The sequence below is a fragment of the Papaver somniferum genome, chromosome 5 (assembly GCF_003573695.1).
Source record: "Papaver somniferum cultivar HN1 chromosome 5, ASM357369v1, whole genome shotgun sequence".
Classification (NCBI taxonomy): domain Eukaryota; kingdom Viridiplantae; phylum Streptophyta; class Magnoliopsida; order Ranunculales; family Papaveraceae; genus Papaver; species Papaver somniferum.
The window spans coordinates 62,536,461-62,560,019 of record NC_039362.1 but is presented as its reverse complement, the minus strand read 5'-3'; the positions used below and the strand labels follow the sequence as shown (position 1 = coordinate 62,560,019).

General features: G+C 36.3%; 2 protein-coding genes across 5 annotated transcripts; one reads left to right on the top strand and one right to left on the bottom strand.

Moving 5' to 3' along the window:
• Positions 1 to 8,821: 8,821 nt before the first annotated feature.
• LOC113277463 (pentatricopeptide repeat-containing protein At5g06540-like) lies at positions 8,822 to 11,383 on the top strand. Of its 2 annotated transcripts, XM_026526555.1 has the most exons (2): positions 8,822 to 10,399; positions 10,780 to 11,383. In XM_026526555.1, exons 1-2 carry the CDS (start codon positions 8,954 to 8,956, stop codon positions 10,792 to 10,794), a joined length of 1,461 nt encoding a protein of 486 aa, XP_026382340.1. In that variant the 5' UTR covers positions 8,822 to 8,953; the 3' UTR covers positions 10,795 to 11,383. The 2 variants fall into 2 exon arrangements, with proteins under 2 accessions (XP_026382340.1, XP_026382338.1); XM_026526553.1 differs by lacking the exon at positions 10,780 to 11,383 and having other exon boundaries at positions 8,822 to 10,636.
• Positions 11,384 to 15,143: 3,760 nt separating this feature from the next.
• LOC113277462 (integrin-linked protein kinase 1-like) lies at positions 15,144 to 19,120 on the bottom strand. Of its 3 annotated transcripts, none has more exons than XM_026526550.1 (10): positions 18,516 to 19,120; positions 18,138 to 18,212; positions 17,939 to 18,055; positions 16,749 to 16,843; positions 16,421 to 16,574; positions 16,191 to 16,330; positions 15,944 to 16,065; positions 15,763 to 15,848; positions 15,557 to 15,672; positions 15,144 to 15,452 (listed from the first exon to the last, which is right to left on the bottom strand). In XM_026526550.1, the coding sequence occupies exons 5-10, from the start codon at positions 16,445 to 16,447 to the stop codon at positions 15,320 to 15,322; spliced, it is 624 nt and encodes a 207-aa protein (XP_026382335.1). In that variant the 5' UTR covers positions 16,448 to 16,574; positions 16,749 to 16,843; positions 17,939 to 18,055; positions 18,138 to 18,212; positions 18,516 to 19,120; the 3' UTR covers positions 15,144 to 15,319. The 3 variants fall into 3 exon arrangements, with proteins under 3 accessions (XP_026382335.1, XP_026382336.1, XP_026382337.1); XM_026526551.1 differs by having other exon boundaries at positions 16,421 to 16,537; XM_026526552.1 differs by having other exon boundaries at positions 18,138 to 18,205.
• Between the last annotated feature and the right edge of the window lie 4,439 nt (positions 19,121 to 23,559).

Genomic DNA, 23,559 nt, shown 5'->3' with positions numbered 1-23,559 from the left:
CAGCGCGTTTTCAATTGCAAATCAATCTCGACCACTCAACTTTGTCGGAAAAATTGAATGGCTTAGATCGCATCTCCATGGGACAGTGAGGTACAAACACCTACACCAGCATGCCGTCTACACGCATGCCCAATCGTCCCTGCCAAAAACGTGTCCCATTCCTGGATTCGACCAAGCTAAAGGTTGGTGTTCGAGCACCTCCTCAACCCTAATCCTACGGTCGCAGATATGGATCGCAATCCATCTCGTCCGTCCAACTTCACCAGCCTGGACGGACATCCTAAGACAAGAGTTAGGAGACCCGTGAGGTACCACCACAATCACCGTACACCACTCTTCCACACAGAGTGATCGGCCAAGTCAGGGCTTACCTATACAGCCTCCAAACGATCACTCGAAGATGGTTGGACGTGATGCTATGCTTAATCCGCGACTTACTCCGTTAAGCCTTAAAACAGCGATGCTTCATACACGCTGAATATATTCGATGCATTACATGCATAGAATGCACACGATATTTCATAAATATCGACTTCCTACATAACTTAGTTATTTAATCTAGCATCACGTGCTACTTTTATGTGGGTCCCATGATCCACACACTCGAGACATCAAATATGTGACAAACTGGGGGATACATACTGGGTATTGTCTGGCGGTTTACAACATGCAGCACACAACACGCCATCACAAGAACGTGTCAGGAAGTCATGGACAGTTAGAGATGATGGGAAAAGTGGGCAAGACTGATCGTGTGATACTAACACACAACTCCACTAATCCATCACTCAAATTCCTCCACTTCCCATGAGAGACGTGGGTTAGGCTCAATGACTTGTATAAATAGGTTCTCCTCCCTATTTCCAAGACAGGATACAACGAGACAGAAGCCAAGTGTTGACACAATCGTATTCCAACACCAGAACTGATAACTTTCATTATGCAAGCCAATTCAGCTTTCTTATACAAGTCATACACAGCCAACACCTTCACAATCTCAACACTTTCTTCGCTTCCCTCCCTAAGATCAACCCCATCTCCTTCACTTTGTGACCGAAGCAAGTCTGCAACGGCCATTTCTTGGTTTAGGCCAGAGTTGTACAGATTTATTTCTCGAATCACAAGTACTCCCGTGCAGTGCATTTGTTTAGGGTTTAGATTCATTTCTCATCCACACACCCCAAATTACCAAAACCGGCAGAAATAGTTTTCACCCATAAACATAAGCATATTCCCACCTTCGTTAAGTGGTTGAGTTCCTTTCTTAGAGATCGTCAGAAAAAAAGGGTTTTCAAAATGAACAAAAGATGTGGGTTTTTCAAAAAAATTCGGAGGGTTTTTGCCTTCCTACCATTCAAGGTGTCGCAGGATTCTCTCCTCATTCCTACCTGGACACATGTGTGACCCATAAAAAGCTATTTATTATTGAGAGCAACTTCATAAAACCCTTTCTTGTGAGGCAGAGTCGAGACTTTTGATCACTTCGAACCTGAATTTCTTTCGATAAGGGATGATTATTTCTCTCTCAACTTTTAAGGATGAGATTGTGTTCATTTATGTGTCTAACTTCTTATGACTAGTGTGCATAATTTCTATATCTTCTTAGCGCATTGGATGCTATCATTTCGGAGAACTAGTAAGTTGGTAAAGTAGATTTTGTGGGTATATCTCTAGTAAGCCCTCACGAGACTATAACTCGTCCACTAGGGACACCTAGGGGTTTAAAGGCTTGTTATACATGCTAAGTGTGACCGTAGCCTCGACGACACGGAGTTGTATGTATTTTTTAGAATTAGTTTTGTTTGATTTGCTCGAGGACTAGCAAAGTCTAAGTGTGGGGGAATTTGATAGGTGTGTAAAACACCTTGATATTTATCTATTGTTTATGCTTTCTTTGCGAGTTTTCTTATCAAAAATGTATCTTATGTTTGCTTTTGAGTTATTTAGGTACTTTGGAGTCATTTGGAGCGAAATAAGGAGAAATCACTCACAAAGGGCAATTCACATGCGAGCTATACTTGGAGAGGGTTAAGATGCGCGAGAAGGAGGTGAATTAGGCTGCCGGTTCTCTGAAACCGACAAGCCATGTATGAGCTGGTTTGCCCTTATCAGAGTTTTCGGTGCTAATAGTAGTTCTCATCATTACTTGAACCTAAAATTGAGAGAATAGTCTTCTCCCAATCGTTTGTCGGCCGCGTTTTCATGGCGGCTTCATAAGGAAGAAGAAGAGAGGAATCGAGAAGATCGGAGAGGAATGTTCCTATGATGATCGACTAATGATTCTGCAGAGAGGGTTTGAGGTGGAATTGATCCTGAAGCAGCTAGGAGGTGCAATCGGTGGTTGAAGACAAGAAATTGGAGTCGGAATTAAAAGGAGATCTGTAAGGGTTTCTGAATTCGACTCTCAGATAGGATTTAATGCTGAGATGGATGGAGAAGCTTGAGAAATGGATTTGATGTGGTTATGTTACTGAAACTCGGAAAGAATTGAAGATTTTGGTTGAGGGTCTGAAATTGTGTTAGATGGGAGTTTACTGATGATGTTAATCAAAGACAAGGATGAACTGTTAGGGTTTCAGAGAAGAAATTGAGCAAGGCAGTAGAAATGGGTTTGAGTAGATGGTGTTTGCTGTATAGATGGCTAGGTCAAGAATGAAATGGTGACTGTGGTCGAGAATTGCAGAAGAGGTGTAATGGTCCTAGTGGGTTTGGTTTTGATGGTTGAGTTCTGAGTTAACAAAGAACAATACAGTGATGAATTGAAGCTGCAGAGATCAACGGAATGCAGTGGTAGTGGAGATGGTTGTTGGGATTGTGTTTGTGCTGGAGTTAGAATGCAGCTGATGCCGAGAGTTGAGCTGAACCACAGTGCAAGTGGTGCTGTAATGGTTCTGGTGATATAACGAAGTTGTGCAGCCAGCTTAGCTATGTTGCAGGTGTTGAACATGAATTGCAAGTGAGAAGGGGAGAAGACTGTAAATGACCTACTGGGATTATGAGCCACGAATGGAGATTGAGAAGAAAGGAGTTGAGCTACTGCTGTATGGAATTAAACTGAGAAGACAAGAAGGTCAGGATGGTGTATTGGTTTGACTGGGTATGCAGAGAACAGGGCCTGGTGGATAGTGCAGCTGGAGTTGAAGCAATTGCAGGTGGTACTTCAGGTTCTGAATATGAAGTGGCAGCTGAGATGCAAGTGGTGATGGAACTGAAGGTTCAGCTGGTGCTAATGATTGCTGCCAAGGAACTGAATTGCAGCTGCATTGCGAGTAGATGAGCAGATGGAGTTATCTATGGCTCTGGTGTTGCTGTAATGGAACTGGAGATTGTGTTGATGCTTGTGGCCTACAAACAGGTGTTTGAAGCTGCAGAAATTGGTTGTGCAGGCATGATGATACAGACGCTGCTACCTTAAGCTAGTATAGCCATGGTCTTGAGGTTGAGGCAGTGGTTAGGGTTCTGGATGGAACTGATGCTGCAGGTAATTGGGTGAATGAGGTGGAAACTGAGTCGAATTCGATACTAAGAAGATGGGTCTTTGGTGATACAAGAAATAAGTTCAAGGCTAGGAGCAGGGAAGATGGCTGTGTTTGAAGTTGCTGTTGGAGGAAATTGCAGTTGGTGATAATGTGGTGGATAAATGGCTCAAGTACTGAGCTGCTAATGGTTGTGACAATATCGCATAAGAAGTGCTGCTACAGATGAATGTAACTGGTGGTGTTAATTGTTGCCATCAGTTGAGAACAACAACAACAAGGTTTGGAGAGCGAGGTTGTACACAACAGAACTGGTGGTGCTGCTGTTTCTCATGGAGGAAGCAAGGTTTGTTGCTTCAGTTGCGGCAGAAGTTCAAACTGGCGGTGTTGCCAATATGCAGGGAGAGAAGAAAATGGTGCAGTGAAGCTGGAGTTGCAGCTGCAGTTGGAGAACAAAAGATTGTGGGCTGCTATAGAGTGGTGTGCCATATGGGTGGCTTTGCATTGGTTTACTGGGATTTGTTGAGCTATAGATGGTGCACGAAATGCTTGATTAAATTGTGCATGTATGAATGATTGTAAAGTGCAGGAAAGGACCAAGAAAATGGCTGGAAATACCTAGAAATCAAAGGGAACTCTGCTGGAATTTCATTCTGCCGAGTTCACTCAGTGATCCAGGTACCTGACTCACCGATCCAGTGGTTTACTCAGATGACTTGGGCTCTTATATGTGGGTTGTTTCAAGGAGTAACTTTTGGCAGAAGGGTGCGACCTAACTTTGCACTTAGAAATCGACAAGGGGAAAAACTATAAAAGGGACATCTCTTTGCACATATAGGGGATCTTCTCTTCTATTTTTGTTTTAGGGCTTGTGAAAATGATAGATTTATTTCTTCTTTGGATGAACTCCGTGAACATGAACTAGATTATTATTATTGGTTATGGAATAATTAGATTTCACATAATATGCTTTTTGATATGATAAATTAGTTTTGTCTCCATGCTTTATCGTTTATGATTCACTATTGATATTGTCTTATGATTTGAATACTTGTTTGATCGAGTCGCGAATCGGTTGATTTTGTGTTCATCTCCATTGCTAGATTAGGATTTATTATACGCAAAAGTGATAGATTCCTGATTACAAGTAGCATGATTGTGATTATTGCTTGTAGCTATACATCCTAGTAGTCACATGTGAGTCATAACCTTTGTTAAATCAGATTAGTGCTTTTACACGTTCGATTGCTTTGATTGGCCCGATTTCATAAAACTTAATGCATCTAGGGAATTAAACTTGATTAGTGCTTTTACACGTTAGGTTGTTCTCTTAGGTAGAATTCATATGCGCATCTTTTAATGTGTTTGTTGAATATAAGCGGAAATTAGCGGGATATATTTGCGATCAAGGTGTCCTAGGGCCTTTGATAAAAGTTGAGATTAAAATATCAATTCTAGTTATTGTATAGAAAACATGTTTGTGAATGATGATGAAATCCGTGACCAATACTTTCTCATCCTTGATTTGATTTGTTTACCTTTATTGTTTGCTTTTATTTAGTTTATTTATTATATAAAAATCAGAAAACCCCCCATTGTTATTTATAGGAAACCGAAGCATATTGACAACCTAAGTCCTCTCTGTGGGAACGATCCTTTCTTACCCTTGCTATATTATATTTTTGAGTAGTAAGAAAGTGTAATTATTTTTGACGCCTACGATAGCGATCATGTATACTACCAAAATGTTGTTTATTCCATTTTGATAATTTTCTTCTCGTTCTCACTAACTTCGAATTAATATCAACATTTGATGGTACAGATTTCCATGTATTAGATATTAGTGCAGAACACGTTGAATCCTGTAACCAACATCTAAAAAACTTCCAGCTGTTTTTTTGTGGCTGTGTCATATTTTCAGTGACCAATAATAAAGGACAATGATCAGACCCCAAAATGGAAGGTGCAGGACTTTTGAGTTTGGATAGTCTCTGACCCAACTCGAATTCTGTAAAGCTAAGTCTATTCTTGCTCTTCTATGTCCCTTTCCATTGACTCTGTTTGACCATGTATGCTTTGAGCCTGTGTATCCCATATCCATTAAACCAGCACTATCTATTAAGTTGCACACCCAATTATCTAGAGAAGATTTACTAGTAGATGTGTGCTGATTATTTAGATGGATATTTAGATCCCCTATGACCACCCAAGGCTGGTAAACATTGTCATTCAGTTCTCTAATGAACTCCTATTGCTTTTGTTTCAGATCATGATGAGTTGATCAATAAACGCAAGAAAGAAGCCATTCTTGTTTAGAGGCATTAAAATTTACTAACAGATGGATCATATTATCTTTACTACATGATATGTCACAAGGAAACCCATTTTTCCACATTAGTACTAAACCACCAGAGAGACCAATCAAACCCACAAAGAAAAGATTTGGGTAGCAGTAGTGTTGCATTAAAACTCTAGCTCTAGATTCAGACACCTTGGTTTCCATTAAGAAAACAATATCTGCGTTATCTTGTTGTATAATGTGGGCCAGAAAGTCTCTAGTATCTTTGGAAGTCAGTCCTTGGACATTCTACGATAAAATCTTCATTATTCCTTGTGAGTAACAAGTATGCAGAACAAGATACAACTTGATATTTGTAAAATTTGTGATGCTAAACTGTAAGTACCAATCTAAATTGGGAAAAGTAAACACAACACTAATGCAAGGAATATGAAAGAGATAGACCGGTACCTGGGCATCAGTGCTAGAAGAGGCTGCTTTGCGTCTCTTGGATTGGTTTTGCTCAGAAACTGTTCCATGGAAGGAAGTGCGAGAGTTAGTAGATGGTGAATGATCATCTAAACTCACATGTTCATCCCCTGACCCATCTAGATTGTAATCATTGAGATTGAAACTCGAAAGGTTATTTCCACTTCATTAATGAGTTCCTTAAGTGGTTCTTTGAAAACTTGATCAAGATTATCTGTGTCTGGGTCTAAGTTAGCCACATTAAAATCACCAAAGTGAGATTGAAATCTCCTAGAGCAATGTAAGATCTAAGAAGCTCCATATTTGACCCATATCCACTTTTCTGACCCATAGACATATTAAACTCTCTTAGCTGGTTCTGCACACATTCTTCAGACATATTTTTTAGAAAATTAATATCTTCTAAGTTTCTATGAACACTGCTATACATATTACTGGAATTGCTAGGACCACTCTCCTCAAATCTTGTTCTTTTCCCATGTCTCTGGACCACTACATTATCATTCAGATTTTTGTTTGCATGCACATAAATCATACCTTGAGCATCACCATCAGGCACAGTATCAGAAGGAGGATAAGACAAAGGAATATTCTTGATCATGTTGTCTTTATCCTGTTTCTTTATACTAACTGCTTCCTTTGACAGTTCAACAATAAAATTTGCAGGATTCTGCTGGATTTCATGCATGCAGTCATGATCAGCAATAACAACTTGCTTATCCTTCCTTTTGCTGTTATCTCATTATTTCCTTCTTTAACACTTTGATCAGTCTCTATTGCATGTTGTCTTGCTTCTTTGCGCTTCCTCGTATCTAGGTTTGTCAGATCCACTAAGCTTTTCGGTATTTGAGGATTCCATGAAACCAACACAAACAAATCTCCATCCAGAAACCATGGTCTGAACTTTAAAACTACATCATACTCCTCTTGAGTCTGGAACTTTACAAGATAAGATTCATCTTCTTCTTTTTTAATGTAGATATCTTTGCTTTTTGGCCAAAGATTCCTCAACTCTTTATCTAAGTCATTAATTGAGAAAGTCCTATCTGAATAAACCTTTCCCAAAAAGCTATATTTGAACTGTAGTGCTCCTTGAAGTAAATCTTCGGAAGAGATATTTGGTTCTTTCAACGCTCTCAGTATGTCTACTATCGAAGTAGATGCCATTTTTTTGGACCTGTATAAGTTCAGAGTCCATTGTAAACTCAACAGCAGAAGAGAGAAATATGTTGGAGAAAATAACGAGGAAGAAAGCCTTCATAAATATATTCCTACCACTTTTCTCATCTGTGAATGTTATACACCTGTGGAAAATCTTCTTACAGTTCTTTAAAATAATTCCCGCATTAACTGAATAACAGCTATTAAAACTCAGAACCCTAAAAGACCGATGTAGGTTAATTACACGGATAGCTTTTGACACCATAATCAAGAACTCATAACCAACCAGTATTAAAGTGATCAACGCGTGCATTGAGTAATTCAAAAGTATGTCCATGGCAGCAGAAATAATTTGATTGCTTCGAAAAAAGGCAAAACCGCTCCAATTCCAAGCAACCCTCCTGCACTGAGCTAGTACCTAATGATAGAAGGAAAGATCAACCATATTAATTAATTGAAACCGTATACGAATTAATTCAGCAACGAAAATAAATAAGAGATCAAAAACTGTAGGATTTAAGCAGAAATTTAATGTTTGCTCTGCATGAGTTACACCGATTTTTCACCGAGTTGATCGCCGATTTAGAGGAAAGAGAAAAGAGCTCTCCCGAAACTTCTCCCACTTGTAACAAACAAAATCCTATCCTTACACAATATTCAAAATTATTTGACTACAGCCGATGAACTTTTTTTTTTTGTATTTAAAATTAAAAAATTCTAAACATATGCTCCGGAAATATTACCAAAATCGTCGAACTCTTCAAAAGGAGGAGCCCAAAAGTGTCCCCTAGTAGCAAGTCTTATGGTGAAAGAGTTCCATGTTCCAAATACTATGCCACCTCACCATTTGGAATACATTCCGGAAGTTCAAGTCTAAACGTGGAAATTTTAAAACGCGAAAGAAAATAGCGTTTTTATGCTTTTGTATTTTTATATTAGACTTTGGGCCCACTGACTACTACGTGGAGAGAGCAATAAGAATAGCACTTCGAATTTCCGCACTTTAAATCCAAAAGAAAAATAATTTAACCAATTAAATTTTGACACGTATGTAGGATTCATTAATCTAATTTATTTTCTGCTAACTTTTTTCTAGGCGCGATGCTTTCTGGCGCTCAGCGCTAATCATTTTAACGTTTTTTTTTACATTTAGCGCTGTGCGCTATTTTGATTGGCGTTTTTCTTTTTTTGGATTCCAAGTCTCTTCCATAATATCATGGAAGGTAGCTTGAAAAAAATGTAGAAAATGATCCGATTTGGAAATCATTAGACTTGACATTTCATAATTTTTCCACATTTGGAATAGCTTAGATTCCATCATAAGCCTTGTTCTAAGGACGCGGTTTGTTGCATGGTTTTACTTGGCGGTATGTGTAAAAGGATTGATCTACAATTCCCACGGGTTCAAAGAGCGCCGTAATTTCTTGTCTTTTGGAAAGCCGGCTAGAACTACCGACTTCCGCTCACGGCAGCCTGGCCAACTAGGTTATCCCCCCAAGAGCTACCAATCATATATAGTCACTGCCAAAAGGAGAGAAAGTACGACAGAATGGAGTCACCGGGTTTAAGGCTAGCTTCAACTATGGCTTTAATGGCAGAAAAGTGCACAACCATGAAAGACCTAAAAAGAATTCATGGGCACATAATTAGAACTGGTCTTCACTTCAACACCTTAATTCTAGCAAAAATGTTGAGATTTGTCTCTGTATCTCCAAATGGTAATTTACGACATGCTCATAAACTATTCACTCAAATTCAACAACCAAACACCTTCTTTTACAATACCTTAATTAGAGGTTATTCAAAGAGTCAATACCCAGTAGAATCATTACATTTGTTTAAAATTATGAGAAGAAATTCTGTTGATCCGGATGAGTTTACTTTCACTTTTCTTCTTAAAGCTCGTTCAAGAATAACTTCTTTGGGTGGAAATGAGATTCATGGGGAAGTTTTGAAATGTGGGTTTTGCTCACATTTGTTTGTTCAGAATGCATTAATCCATCTTTATGCTTCAAAAGGTGCTTCAGTTGAGGCTTTCAAGGTTTTCCAAGAGACAATGAAACCAGATGTTGTTTCTTGGTCAGGTTTAGTTGTTGCGTATTTAAAAGCTGGTGAATTAGATAATGCTCAGCTAGTGTTTAATAAAATGCCTGTAAAAGATGTGGTTTCGTGGACTGCTATAATTACAGGTTATTCGAAAGCCAAACGTTCCAGGGAAGCGTTAGAGTTGTTTGAGCGAATGAGGCAATCTGGTGTTCGGCCCGACGAGGTTACTATGGTGAGTGTAATTTCGGCTTGCACGAATTTGGGGGACTTAGAAGTAGGATCGAATGTTCATCGCTATATTGGTGAGAATGGGTTCGGGTGGATGGTATCTCTTTGTAATGCTTTGATCGACATGTATGCAAAATGTGGGTGTGTCGAAAGGGCAAGACAGGTTTTTGATAAAATGGAGAGGAAAACCTTGATAACTTGGAACTCCATGGTGTCAGCTTGTGCGAATCATGGAAATGTTGAAGAAGCAATTCAGTTGTTTCACGATATGACCAAGTATGGATTTCTCCCTGACGGCGTTACATTTTTAGCACTTTTCACTGCTTTTACACACAAGGGGATGGTTGAAGATGGGGTTAGATTGTTTGAGTGTATGAAGATAGAGTATGGCATTGCGGCACAAATTGAGCATTATGGGTGTATGGTGGATATGTTGAGCAGAGCAGGAAGGTTAAAGGAGGCTTATGAGCTTATATTGAACATGCCAATACCCTGTAATGATGTAGTATTGGGTGCATTACTTGGTGCTTGTAGGATATATGGAGATTTAGATATGGCAGAGCGGACAGTGAAGAGGCTCCTGGAATTGAAGCCGGATGAGGGAGGATATTACATTTTACTTTGTGATATTTATATGGCTGCAGGCCGAATAACCGAAGCAACAGCAGTTAGAAAAACGATGGAAAGCATGAAAGCACAAAAAACACCAGGCTGCAGTTGGGTAGGAAGTTATTCTTATGATGCAATTGTTGGTTGATTTATCATTTATGAATATCTGAGTTCGAAAATATTGGTTCTGGCTTGTTCAGACCAGATGGACAAATAAAGGGAACAGAATACCCTTCATAGACTACGTACAAACTTCCATAGGGTGAATTTTTCTTTTACTAGGGGAGTGAAAGGTCTTTCAAATATACCAAATGTGAAAGAATGAAGCCACCATTTTTGAAAAACCATACTCGGGATATATATATATATATATATATATATATATATATATATATATATATATATAGATCAAGATTCTATTTGCAAAATTGGGAAGCTATACTTGTATATTGCACACGTGATTTTGGAAGTCAATTTTTTTTTTCATGCCAGGTGGTGAAGAATTAGTTCTTGACGCGATCTCTTTAAGTCCAGCAAGAGACCTGACTACTTGACTAGAGGTGCTATTGGAGGTAAGCATCAATATTACTTGTCTGATTGCTGTCTACAGTACACTGATGCCCCTACAATTTAATTCCCTTCAGAGGAACCCAATACTTAAGAAGGCTATTTCATCTTTCTCCTCATTTGCTAATTAAGATAAGGTGAATTTATGGGGTAAAATGCTGGAGAAACAGTAACCTACATTAGAGCCAGTGGTCCAGTGTCCTACACTTCGTAATTGCAACTTGAATGCTGTTCTTCCCAAATTGATGCTTGGATTGTAACCGGCAACATTTACATAGTTGAGGAAATGAGCAAACCTTCAGTGATGACGGAAATGCGAAGCCAAAGAACACCAAATTCATCTTGATGCATTATTAATAACTAATACTCTGTGAATTTGGTATCATCCAACTCGCACTTCCAGCATCGACTTTTTGATTGATTGCCCCGTATATTTGATGAAAGCCAGAGGGGAGAGGAATGAATGATCCAGAGCTGCAAATAGTATATTACTAAAAACATCAATTTAATTAGTTTCTTTTAAGTGAAGGTTGGAGGTCAGATGTTGGAGGAAACTTGTCCATAATTAAAGCTCACAAGGTGAAGTGCTGTAACTGGTACAGTTTCCTACAACTCTCACTTCCAATTTAACACTATATCATTTCATGTTGCAATAATAAATGTTTGTTGGTGAAGAACTCAGATTAATGCTGAGTGAGTATTTATAGCAACAAAAAATCACATCCGGCTTAGATGAGCTAAGTAAAAGATTCGAAAAGCAGCAGTAAAGCAAGAGAGCAAAAAATGCATGTTAGCTAGTACCTTCTGATCTACAAGAGAATAACAGTTCTAAAGGACAAGTTTGTTAGTTGTTTTAAGTGTGATTTGGAATTTTTTTCTCTGCAAATGCCACATTATTCTACAGCAGGGTTACTTGGTGGGTTGTTTTTAGTACATCTTCGAGTTCAGGGACAGAGCGGACCTTGACACAAAGTGACCAAAGGGCAATTTTGGGTGTCAAATTTTTAGCCCGGCCAGATTGGGGTATACCTGATAAAACAAAATAGGGTCATTTGGAAATAAATCCCAAAGCTCCTTAGCCACATACTCTCAAAAAAGCCTAGATTATCCTTGTTTAGTTAGCACTAATACATTATAACCCCTATAGAATAATAGCGTTGGGACCGACAGAATTTATCAATTTATCGCGATATTAAATAATCGTAAAAATTAATAATTATTAAATTATTTATTATTTAGTTTATCAAAATATTGTTTAATTTAAAAAAAACACCAACAAAATGAAACAATACACCTTATTCCACTCCAAAATTGTAAGATTCGTTCAATGGACAACACTGTATCACAGAATCCAAGTGAAGCGTGAGATAATAAAGAAACTAGAGAATTGCAAAATTTAATCAGTGAATTGATTTATCACAGTGGAATGGATTTAAACTTCCTTCAAAAGGATATTATTTCAGATTTGTTAACTGGCGAAGAAATGATTAAGAGTGTCATGGAAAAAGATGAAAGTGATGATGTGGAAGTCGAAGATGAAAGTGTAATTACAGAGCCACCTTCTCGTAAAGAAGCTATAAAAGTTGCAAAGATATTGAATAGGTTTTTATTGCATCAGGAAACGACAACACCAAAAACTCTTATAATGGTAAGAGAAATCCAAGATGAAATTCAATGTGACATCAATTTTAAGAAAAACCAAGTCACAATTGAATCATTATTTACCAAATTAGCATAAATGTAAAACTAAATTTATACTCCCTCTGTCCCACTATTAGATGACCTATTTGTTTTTTAATTTTGTCTCATTAGTAGTTGATTTTATATAATTTGATACTCATGTTTATATTCGTTATGTAGGTGTTTTAAAATGCTTTCCAATGATATAAAGTTTACGAATATCCGTCGTATAGTTTGAGAGGTAAATCATTTCTAAATTGTGCTACTAGGTCAACTAATAGTGGGACGGAGGTAGTATAACTTAGAGAGTTATTAATTTATATATTCGAAGAGACCTATAGAAAGCTAAAAAAAGTTATTATTTTATAAATTTAGCGAATTATTAATTTAGCACGTTGGTCCCGACTCGGGACCGGCAAAATTTATTAATTTATCGTGATTATTAATTTATCGCGGATTAAATTATAGGGGTTTTACTGTAAATCTTGTTTAGTTTAATCAAAAGCTAGGAAATCATGTTTTAGGTAGATTAATCTTATGGATTTTGTTGAAAGATTTTTGAGAAAAAAAAATTGTTTTCTAATTTTTGTTTTGTTAACAGAAAAGAAACCACACTAGTCAAACACTACTAAAATAGGATTGCACAGCTGTATAACGGTTTCATCTTACTCAAAATCACAGAAGAAATTAACATTTTCTTTACTTAAAGTATGAAAAGTTGGCAGGGTCGACAAATATTGAAGATAACGACTAACACCTTCAGAACTGAAAAATATGAAAATCGGCAAGGTCGACAAATAAGGAAGATAACGACCACCATTAGTCGGCATATTGATAATAAATCATGATGCCGACTAAAAGAATTTTCACATACAGAAAAATGTATAATAAATGCTTTATTGGTCGGCAAGGTATTAATTTCTTAACTTGCCGACTAAACTATAGTCGTCAAGGTGGTTTTCCCAATACCGCGACGACCCTGTAAAGTGTTACTTTCATAAATCAAAAGTCGTCACAGTACTCAACTTAGGAAGATAACGAGTACTATTAGTCGTCAAGGTCGACGAAGAGATACTCTACCGACCACACAAGTGAAATTTAACAATTTAGATATTTTCGACCTAATATGCCATTCAAACAACAACTAATGGTGGGTTTGTTTGTACAATTCACCGTTTTCGGGAATTTAAAATCCCATGAGATTACAAATTCTGGGATTCATATAAATCCCCAGTGTGTTTGGTAACACAATCAATATTCCTAGGATTTATAAGGTTTTCTTGTTTTAAAGTCTTTGTACCGTTTGACATTACCATCAAATCTTAAAAGTGCATGTATATGGGATTTAGAGATAAAAAAAAAAGTGGGTTCATAAATCCCTTGTTAAGTTTCCCAGCAAATCTTAGGGGGGAAGGGTCGGACTCCATATGGAGGATTTGCTGGAAAACTGATTCCCATAAGAAAGGTGATTCCAAGGATTCAGGCAACCAAACGTACCAAGGGAAACAAAATTCTACTGAATCCCCTGGACCCATAAACTCCACCTTTAAAATTCTGCATCTAAACCCACCATAAAGTATTAGATAGAGTTTGAAAAAATTTAATCGACAATAAAAATAAGATCTAATCGACAATTTTTTTTCGCTTCAATTCGGTGAAATATATAGAAGGATAAAGAATTGATCACTAGATTGATGGAGAAGGAGAAGGAAAAGAGTAAATGAAATTGACCTTACCAATAGGTTAGATTTAATTAGAATTGACAATATCAATTTCGTAGTTTCACCCTTTTTAGTCACCCCTTAGCCAAGGCTCTAAGTCCATTTAAATTTTGGTATACCCAATTTGACCAGGATTTTTAGGTCATCAATTTATTTTTATTTTTCTCGTTTATTATGATAAATCGGCTTAATATATAAATTTTGAACAAAAAGGTCAAAATTTTTAATTAGTTTGTTGGTATTCTGATAAACTATTGAAAGAGGTAGTAAAAGGATTTTTTTTCTAAATCTACCAAGATTAAGGAACATGTTTACTATTTCCTCTTTGCAACCCATGGGCTTCTTATTCTCTTTAACTTTGTCTTTTTATTTTATATAAAAGAAAATCATTTTGTCTGACGTGGTAACATTACATTTAGTTTTACATTTTCTAAGAATTTAAAGCGTCATGTGATAAAACAATGTGTTTAGAATGAAAGGACACAATGAATTTAAAATAAAGGGACACATAATTCAAATTCATGTTTTTTTGCCAACTCATAGATATGTCTTTCACGAGAATCAACAATATTTTTCAAACAATGAATTTAAAATGAAGGCACGCCACTTATATCACAGTTGTCATGTTTTTCAAGAAACTATTAGATTTATTCATTGTATGCTCAACACATAAGACATATTTTTATGATCAAGTTGGTATTATTGCATATAGTAGATACACTATCGTAATATAAATTGATCTAAAAAGTCTTATTATTTTATAAAGTTTTACGTCGATATGTTGGCTCTTGTTAAATATATTTTTCAAGTTCATCTTTTGGTTCTATTACACTTTTAATCATGATCTAATAAAATAAATAATTGCTAAGTTGTGTTAAGAAGATGGCCTAAAAAGAAAATTCTAGTTTTTTCTCTTCTTCCATATAGGGGCGACATCTCGAAGATTAACTTCGAGGCATCAATTTCTCAGGACCGACACTATCAAGAAAATATCATTATTAGGCTTAAAATCGGATAGCTCTAATTGATAACTTTAATAAATTACAAAGCATACATAACATTAACTATGGAGTAAAGATGTGCCAGTGATAAACATCCGGTGATGGTAAGTTATCTTTAATCTTATCAAGCCTTTTGAGAATATCCAGAAAATATGGCCTATGGTTCATGTCAGCACTCCAACACTGAGTTGTTAACCTAATTAAACACGCCAAAAAACAAAGAAGTTCACGCAAGGGATTAGCCATTTTCGCAGGAACCCATTTCGCGAAATGCCACATTTAGAGTTTTGTTATACTTACTCTTTGAGTTCATGGAGGGAATTTTTTGAACGAAATGGCGGTATGTGTCCTTCAGCTACATGTTTCGCGGCATCACAAGGTTCAAGGCCCGCAAATGGTGGATCTCCTTCTAGCATCTACTTACGAGAAAAGATGTTTTCAAAAATCATATTAAAGAAATAGATGGCGGACAAACAATATAATTTAAGTGAGTTGCGTAAAAATACCTCATACAATATCATCCCAAACGAAAAAACATCCACTTTCTTGTCGTATTTTCGATGCTTGAAGACCTCTGGAGCCATATACCGGTCTATATTGGTTTATTCCATGAACAAATGAAAGCAATAAATTTTTATGAAAAAATAAAACATATTACGTAGATGTAGTAAATCTAAAAATACATACAGCTTCCAGTTTCTCCGGTCATTTTGTACACATCATGGGAATTCTGAACTTTAATGAGCTTGCTTAATCCGAAATCTCCCACCTTCAAATGGTCTGCATTAGAATTGACCAAAAGAACATTCCTGAAAGAAATTTATCGCATCATGTGATAAGTAACATTGAATATCGTTTTTGGCTCAAGTATGACACAAAAATCTATGCACATTTGATAATCTCATTTTTCAAGTTATAGTTTTCTTGTGCTCACCTTGGATTTAAATCTCTGTGAATGATTACGTTTGGCTCGTTATGGAGATAAGCCATGCCTCTGGCAATGTCTAACGCATAGTTAATAGCTGATGTGGTACTAAGTAAACTCTTATCCTTGAGGTACTGATGGAGATCACCCTGTTACAGAACATAAATAGAATTCTAGTTAATAGACATTTCGTTCATTTTGCACCCAAGAAAAGGAAGTGAATGAAGCTTTGATATTACCCCTCTCAAATACTCGGTAATTAGCATTAGTGGTTTCTTTTCAGTGACTGCTCCAAGAAATTGGACAACATTTGGGTGGTGAAGCTTCACTAACAAGTTAACCTCGTGCCTGAAGTCCTGGATGAATCACGAGGAGCATCGCGAGTTAGGTTCCCTGCCAAGCATTCACGAATCTCAAAGCAAGAACTACAAAACTTTACACAACTAATTTTCAAACAGTGTGAAACTGAAATTTCCTTAACACTTGAGCATATATAAAAACCTTACATAACCATTCTATCATCAGAGAGAAATTTTCTTAACACTTGAGCATACATAAAAATCTTACATAACCATTCTATCATCAGAGAGATTCGGAAGAATTCGTTTGATGGCTACTGGTGTTCCACGCCAAGAAGCTCTCAGAATCTCACCGAAAGAACCCTACATGATTAAATATCGTCAATAAAACAAAAATATTTCAATTAACAGGTTAGTAATGATTGGTGACAAATGTGAAAAAGCTTGGCACTGTGTCAGATCAGGGTCGGCCTTGACACAAAGTTCCACTTTGGGCATCAAATTTTCAGGACATCAATTTATTTTGTTTTTTTCTCGTTTTTATGATAGATCGGATTAATGATATAAGTTTTGAACAAAAAATTCAAAACTTTTAATTAGCGTGTTGGTATTCTTATAAACTATTGAGAGGGGTTGTAAAATGATTTTTTTTCTAAAATATACCTAGATTAAGAAACACGTTTACTATTTACTCTTTGCAATCCGTGCACTTCTTATTTTCTTTAACTTTTTTTTCTTTTTTATATAAAGAAATTTTCTTTTATCTGACGTGTAACACTACATTCAATTTTACATTTTATAAGCAATTATAGTGTCATGTGGTAAAACAATGGGTTTAAAATGAATAGACACAATGGGTTTAAAATAAAGGGACACATAATTCAAATTCATGTTTTTTCGCCAAATTATATACATGTATTTCACAACAATCAACAATATTTTTCAAAAAATGGGTTTAAAATGAAGGCACGCAACTTATATCACAATTGTCCATGTATTTCAAGAAAATATCACATTTATTTATCGTATGCTTAACACATAAGACATAATTTTATGATTAAGTTAGTATTGTTGCATATAGTAGATACACTGTCGTAATATAAATTGATCCAAAAAGTCTTATTGTTTTATAAAGTTTTACGTCGATATGTTTGCTCTTGTTAAATATATTTTTTGAGTTCATATTTTGGTTCTATTACACTTTTAATCATGATCTAATAAAATAAATAATTGCTTAGTTGTGTTAAGAAGATGACATAAAAATAAAATTCAAGTATTTTCTCTTCTTCCATATATAACCTTATATAGGGGCAATATCTCGAAGATTAACTTTGAGGCATCAATTGCTCAGGACCGTCCCTGTGTCAGATTAAAGTATATGGGTAGAAAACTTGATTCATGATCAATAACATCCAAGTGCAGTTGAGTCGTATATCTTACACAACAAAATTCACGCACCTTTCCAATCATGTTTGCATTAAAGAAATCAAGCTCGGAAGGGTCGACTTCCCAATCGCACTTGTTTGGCTGTGGTGGTGGAACAGGCTTAGGTTCATAATGACTGCCGTTTTGACCCTGTCTCATATTAAGAAAAATAAGAATTGGTTATGATGAATGTAATAATACATGTAGATAAAAAATAAAATAAAGAACTTACATAGGACAAACCACCATATGATTTCAATAGCTCGGCCATAGTATGCTTTCGAGCTCCCTCTGCATCAGCTAGGGGCTTCCAACAAGAAGGAAATATTAATTTAGAAAATTAAAGATGCAAACCGGTTTACGATGCATAATCAAGCTTAAATAACGACTGCATACGTATTAACATTGAACATTACCAGATCATTTTTTTCATTATGTTTTCCGTAAATTCATTGTATAGAAGAATGATGTAAAGAAAAATGAGAATCTAATTTAAGCAAAATTTAATGTTAGTTTTATATTTTGCTTGTGCATTTGATCCTATGAATCTAAAGGAACGTAAAACATAATGAAAAATTGAGATAGCAGAGGAAAGCACAAAGAGATTTACCGTATTTTTCTAGCGATCTTGAGCATTAACATCAGCGCCATATTCAAGAAGACATTTAGAAACATGAATCCAACCATGTAAAGAAGCTACATGTAACGGAGTCCTCTGATCATAATCTCTAGCAAGAATTAATGATCTATCTTTTTCAAAAAGTTTTCTTACAGCGGATGCATCATTTTGATGTGCATGCCATAATATCATAGACGTCCTACTTACCCTTACCTTCTCCTTCAATTTTTGTAATGATTTAGCTTTCGCCTCTGTCTCTGCTGCGGAAGACGACGATTCTCCATCAACACTTTCGTCAAAATATTCTCCAACATTACTCATTGGTAATGAAATCTTTTCCAATTTACAACGGAATATTTGATTAAATGCAAAATCAGTTTTATCTCTCTCTTTCCGTTTTTTTTTACAATGAAATCTTTTCCAATTTACAATGGAATATTTGATCAAATGTAAAATCATTTTTATCTCTCTCTGTTTTTTTTTCCTGTTAAGTGGTTAACTTTATTTCTTCAGTTTTTATGGGGGTGACATTTTTGAAGAGAAAATCAAGGATTATATTTTGTCCAAAAGACTTGTTTTCTTTTTAGTTATCTCTCCATATGTTTCCTTGTTTGAGTTTATCTTTCATTTGAGTGATGTTTTCCTCCAATCAATAGGGAGTTATCACTAATTTGGGACGGAAGATTGGATAGTTTTTTTGAGACCATGGAGAGAAACACTTGTGTTCTGCTCCGCACATCCCTCAAAAAGTTAGTCTAACGGTATGTGTATAGTTTAAAGAAGAAAAAAACATGACATAAGATATTTTTTATTATTATTTTGTGGTGGACTTGGAATTGACATATCCCTCAAACTAAAAGACGGACATTTGTGAATTTTATGCAATTATAATTTTTTAAAAAAATTTGCGCGACAAGTATGAACATAATTACCAAATTATTTAAATTTCTTAGAGAAATTTTTATCAGAACTAGTTATCACTAAGGATTTGTTTGGGAAAATAGTAAATGAAAAGATTACTTATTTTGAAAAAAAAATGAAAAGGAAGAAACTGACAGTTTATGAGACGAAAGGAGTATTACTTAACTCATGTGGCAAGAGAAGATCAAACTTGGTGACTTAACTAATTAATTATGATATCTCTAACTATTGGGTTAGCGTCTTTCACTTAATTATTTTTTGAAAAGAAAATCAGGTTGCTTTATTAATTTAAATGAGTTGCAGTGACATTCATTCCATAATGAGCCTATCTACTAAAAAGAAAATTAGTCGAATAAGGTGGTAGGGTGTTGTTGATGGTGGATTTTTGATGAAGGTCATATTCATAAAATCACGTCGGAAATTATGTATCTCTGAGCGGTATTGAAATCATAATAAATTGTGTCTTCACCTTCTGCAAAAGAAGTGAATCGTAGTTTTGTAAAATCCCATCAAACGTAAAATATATGACGACAATATTAATGCTTCTGAGGCAGAATTTTCGATATTCCATATATTTTACAGTTAAGCTGAAAGTCTCAGCATTTCTTATTTGAATTCGGAATTCATATATGGTGTTTGAGTTTTCCCAGAATAATATATGATAATGATCACATCATTTCTAAATGCTCCTAGACATATTGCTTGCTAGTATAAAGCGACTAATTAATTAATTAATTTTACTGCAGCATTTATGGGTGTATTTAGTAATAATGCTCAAAGGAGCATCCAAAAACATGGAAGAACAAGGATTTGGAAGTTTGATCAAAGAAAGAAAAGGAAGAGAGATGAAATAATAAAAAAAACCCACGAGGGATGGGCCCACGCGGCTAGTTAGCCGACCGTGCCGCCGGTTCTAGCCAGCACCCCCTACCACCCCACCCCTCCTCTTTTTTTTTTTTTATATAAAAGGCGCCGCAAAGGCTTTTATTAAAAAAAGAATCAAATACAATGCTTTTATTATTATTATTATTATTATTATGAAAGATGCCACAGAGGCTTAAATAGAGAAGGCCAAAATCACAAATTACAATTACAAAGATTTGGCTGGGAGACGCGCAACAAATTGTGTCCCAATGCCTTTTTGACTAATAATACCTAGCCTATGAAACAGAGAACTGCCTAAGTTGTTATTGATATCATGACAAGCCATGCAATTTTTCAATCTCTTCAAAAAGACAGAAATGTCATCACTCAACTCCCCCAAAGTTGGAAAGGCCAAAACACCGAAATCATATCCGTGCGAAGAACATAGGTCTGCATATTTGTTGCGCTTACGGGTAATGGCTGCAGCAATAGCGTGGCCTGGAGTGAAACTACGGTTCCCACCTTTGGAGAACCGAGAAACACCAGTGAACTACCTACATTAGAATTGGCGTCTTGACTAGCTAGGCAGTTTCATAATAAGCATATGGATATTTTTGGTGATTATGCACTCCATTGTGCCAAGGACGTTGGCCTCAAGTTTCTCCATGACCTCGTTCGTGATGTAATTGCTGATATTTGCCATAAAGATGGTGTGCCTGCGCGAAAAGAAGTTGCCTTGGGATTTTTATCTTATAATAATAAGGATTTACGTCTAGCAGATATCCTTGTTCTTAACTGGAAAAACGACCAAGATGTGTGTATGGATGTCACGGGTGTCTCGCCCTTCACCGGGGAGGGAGTCCGCGCTTTTGTTCCAGGTCAAGACATTTCGAAAGAAATTTTGTGTAAATGTACTAAATACTTAGATGAATGTACTTCACAGGGGTATTGTTTGGGTGTTTTGGCTTTCACTATCTTGGGGAAGATTAGTGAAGATATTGTTTGTTTCTTTAAGCGTCTGAAGAACTTTTTAGTGAGTAATGATGCTGGAAGTGGTCTAGGCAGTTTTATTTTTCATCGATTAGGAGTTGTTATTCAAAAAGGAGTTGTGTCCAGCTTGTTGCTCGGTTACCAACTAAAGCTTTGTACGAATCCTTGTAAGTTTTTACTATAATTGTAAAATATGCCAACAGATATTGTTTTTACTAATTTTTATTTTATTATTATTAAAATTATTGCAAAAAAAAAAGTATTTACAAGTGGTTAGTTGGCAGCCTAGCGACAATCTGGGCTCCAACTCCTCTCTGAATAATAATACCTAGTCTATGGAAGAGTAAACTGTCAACTTGGTAGTTCACATCGTGACTAGCAAGGCGGTTACTCAACCTCTTTAAAAAAACAATAAAGTCACCACTCTAGTGAAAGCCAAGACACCGAAACCACAACCATTACTAATGCAGTTGTCAAGATATTTATTATTTTTGCATGTGACAGCAGCGGTAATGGCTTGTCCAGGGGTGAACAGCCGAGTACGTGCACTAGCGAAAGGTGAGACTCGTGTTACGTCAAAATTTTAATCTTGTCAAGATATTTATTATAATAATGATAAAAAAAAATTGTATCATTATTATTATTATTTAGGATTTTTCTCTTTCAAGGACTTCCTCTTTCGATTAAAACTCTTAAAACTTCCATATCTTCTCCATGGACTATACGGTTAGCAAAGCAAGTGTTCCCGCAATCATCACGTCTTTCTACCATGAGAAATATTAAAATAATATTATTTTAATATTTTAATAGCGGTTCTTCCACCAAGATCAAGAATTTCAGTCAAACTCAAATTCTTCAAAAAAGGATGAAATAATGCTCGATTGACCATCAAAAAATACAAAAATTCTCAAGATTGGTCCCCGGACAGCGTGGTGACACGGGCATTCTTCCATGGCCGATCATGGTTGGCCTTTTGTCTTGGAGAAGCCGGTCCCACTTCTTTTCATGATTTTTGACCAAATTAATCATCCAAAGTCCTTATTTTGTTCAAAATCCTTCCTGCAACTGGGAAGGTCATCCATTCACCATCAGATGGTCCCACGACTACCAAGGGCCGGTTTTACACCCCTTGGTCGGCCCCTCCTCTCTCCATAATCAGATTTTATCATCTAATACTCAGTCAACACTATTTTAATAATGATTAAACAATAATTAATCATCCTTTTACCAACTGCTCTGCAAAGGAGTTTGGTAAATGCTCAATCGAGCATCTGGGCACTACATGGTCGGTCCATCACCTCATGTAGTCATTCCCTCTCTCATCCATTGGTTGATTCTCAGTTGCACATCCATTGATCAAAATTAAAGTTTTGAACTTAATGCCCTGTCTAGCATGATTCTGAACAGGTTCAAACACTAATATTTTGATTCGGAAATCAATATTTTAATTAATTAAATAATATTCAATCCAGCTACCACTATTTTTAATTAATATTTTATTTTATTTTTAATGTCAATATTCACTAATCTAGCAGTATTTTCTCTGACTAGCAGCACTTGCTCTGACCACCATCAATTGCTTCATCCGTCAATAACCCTAATTGCTCCAACAAACAATGGGTCACGGTCAACAAGGTTCAGAACCGCCATCTCTGGAAATATTGATCCAGCTATCAATATTTAACTAGATTTTGTGCCCGTGCTAGGCACCGGGCGGAGCTTAAACCAACAAAAATCATTTTTTTTCTTTTAACGATGTTTTTGGTTTGTGTAATGTGACTTCGCCTCGCCTCGTCGTGCATTTTTGGCGAGTTTGTCCTACCTCGTCGTGGAGCATTTTTGATTTGGTGTGGCTCGGCTTCACCTCGCCCTCGTCCCAATGCATTTATTATTTGGTATGGCTCGGCTTCGCTTCGCGCTGTCACGGTGCATTTTTTATTTGGTATGGATCGGCTTCGCCTCGTTCCGTCACTTAAGATTTTTGATTTGGTGTAGCTCGATAGGATTTTTTATTTGCTAGGATTTTTTATTTGGCTAAGCTACTGTAAGGTTCTGTTTTGATAAATAGTTAAACTTGTGTAGGTACACATTTCATCTTCAGCCACGTTCCCACAAAGACACACGTGGAGGACATGCGGCTAAGGGCATAAAGATATGATATCACGCGTGGACAGCCAAGAGTCACTTTATCCTATACCTAGAAAGATCTAAGATCTACGGATGGGGTTAGTCAGACTGACGCAGACAAGACAGGGGCAGA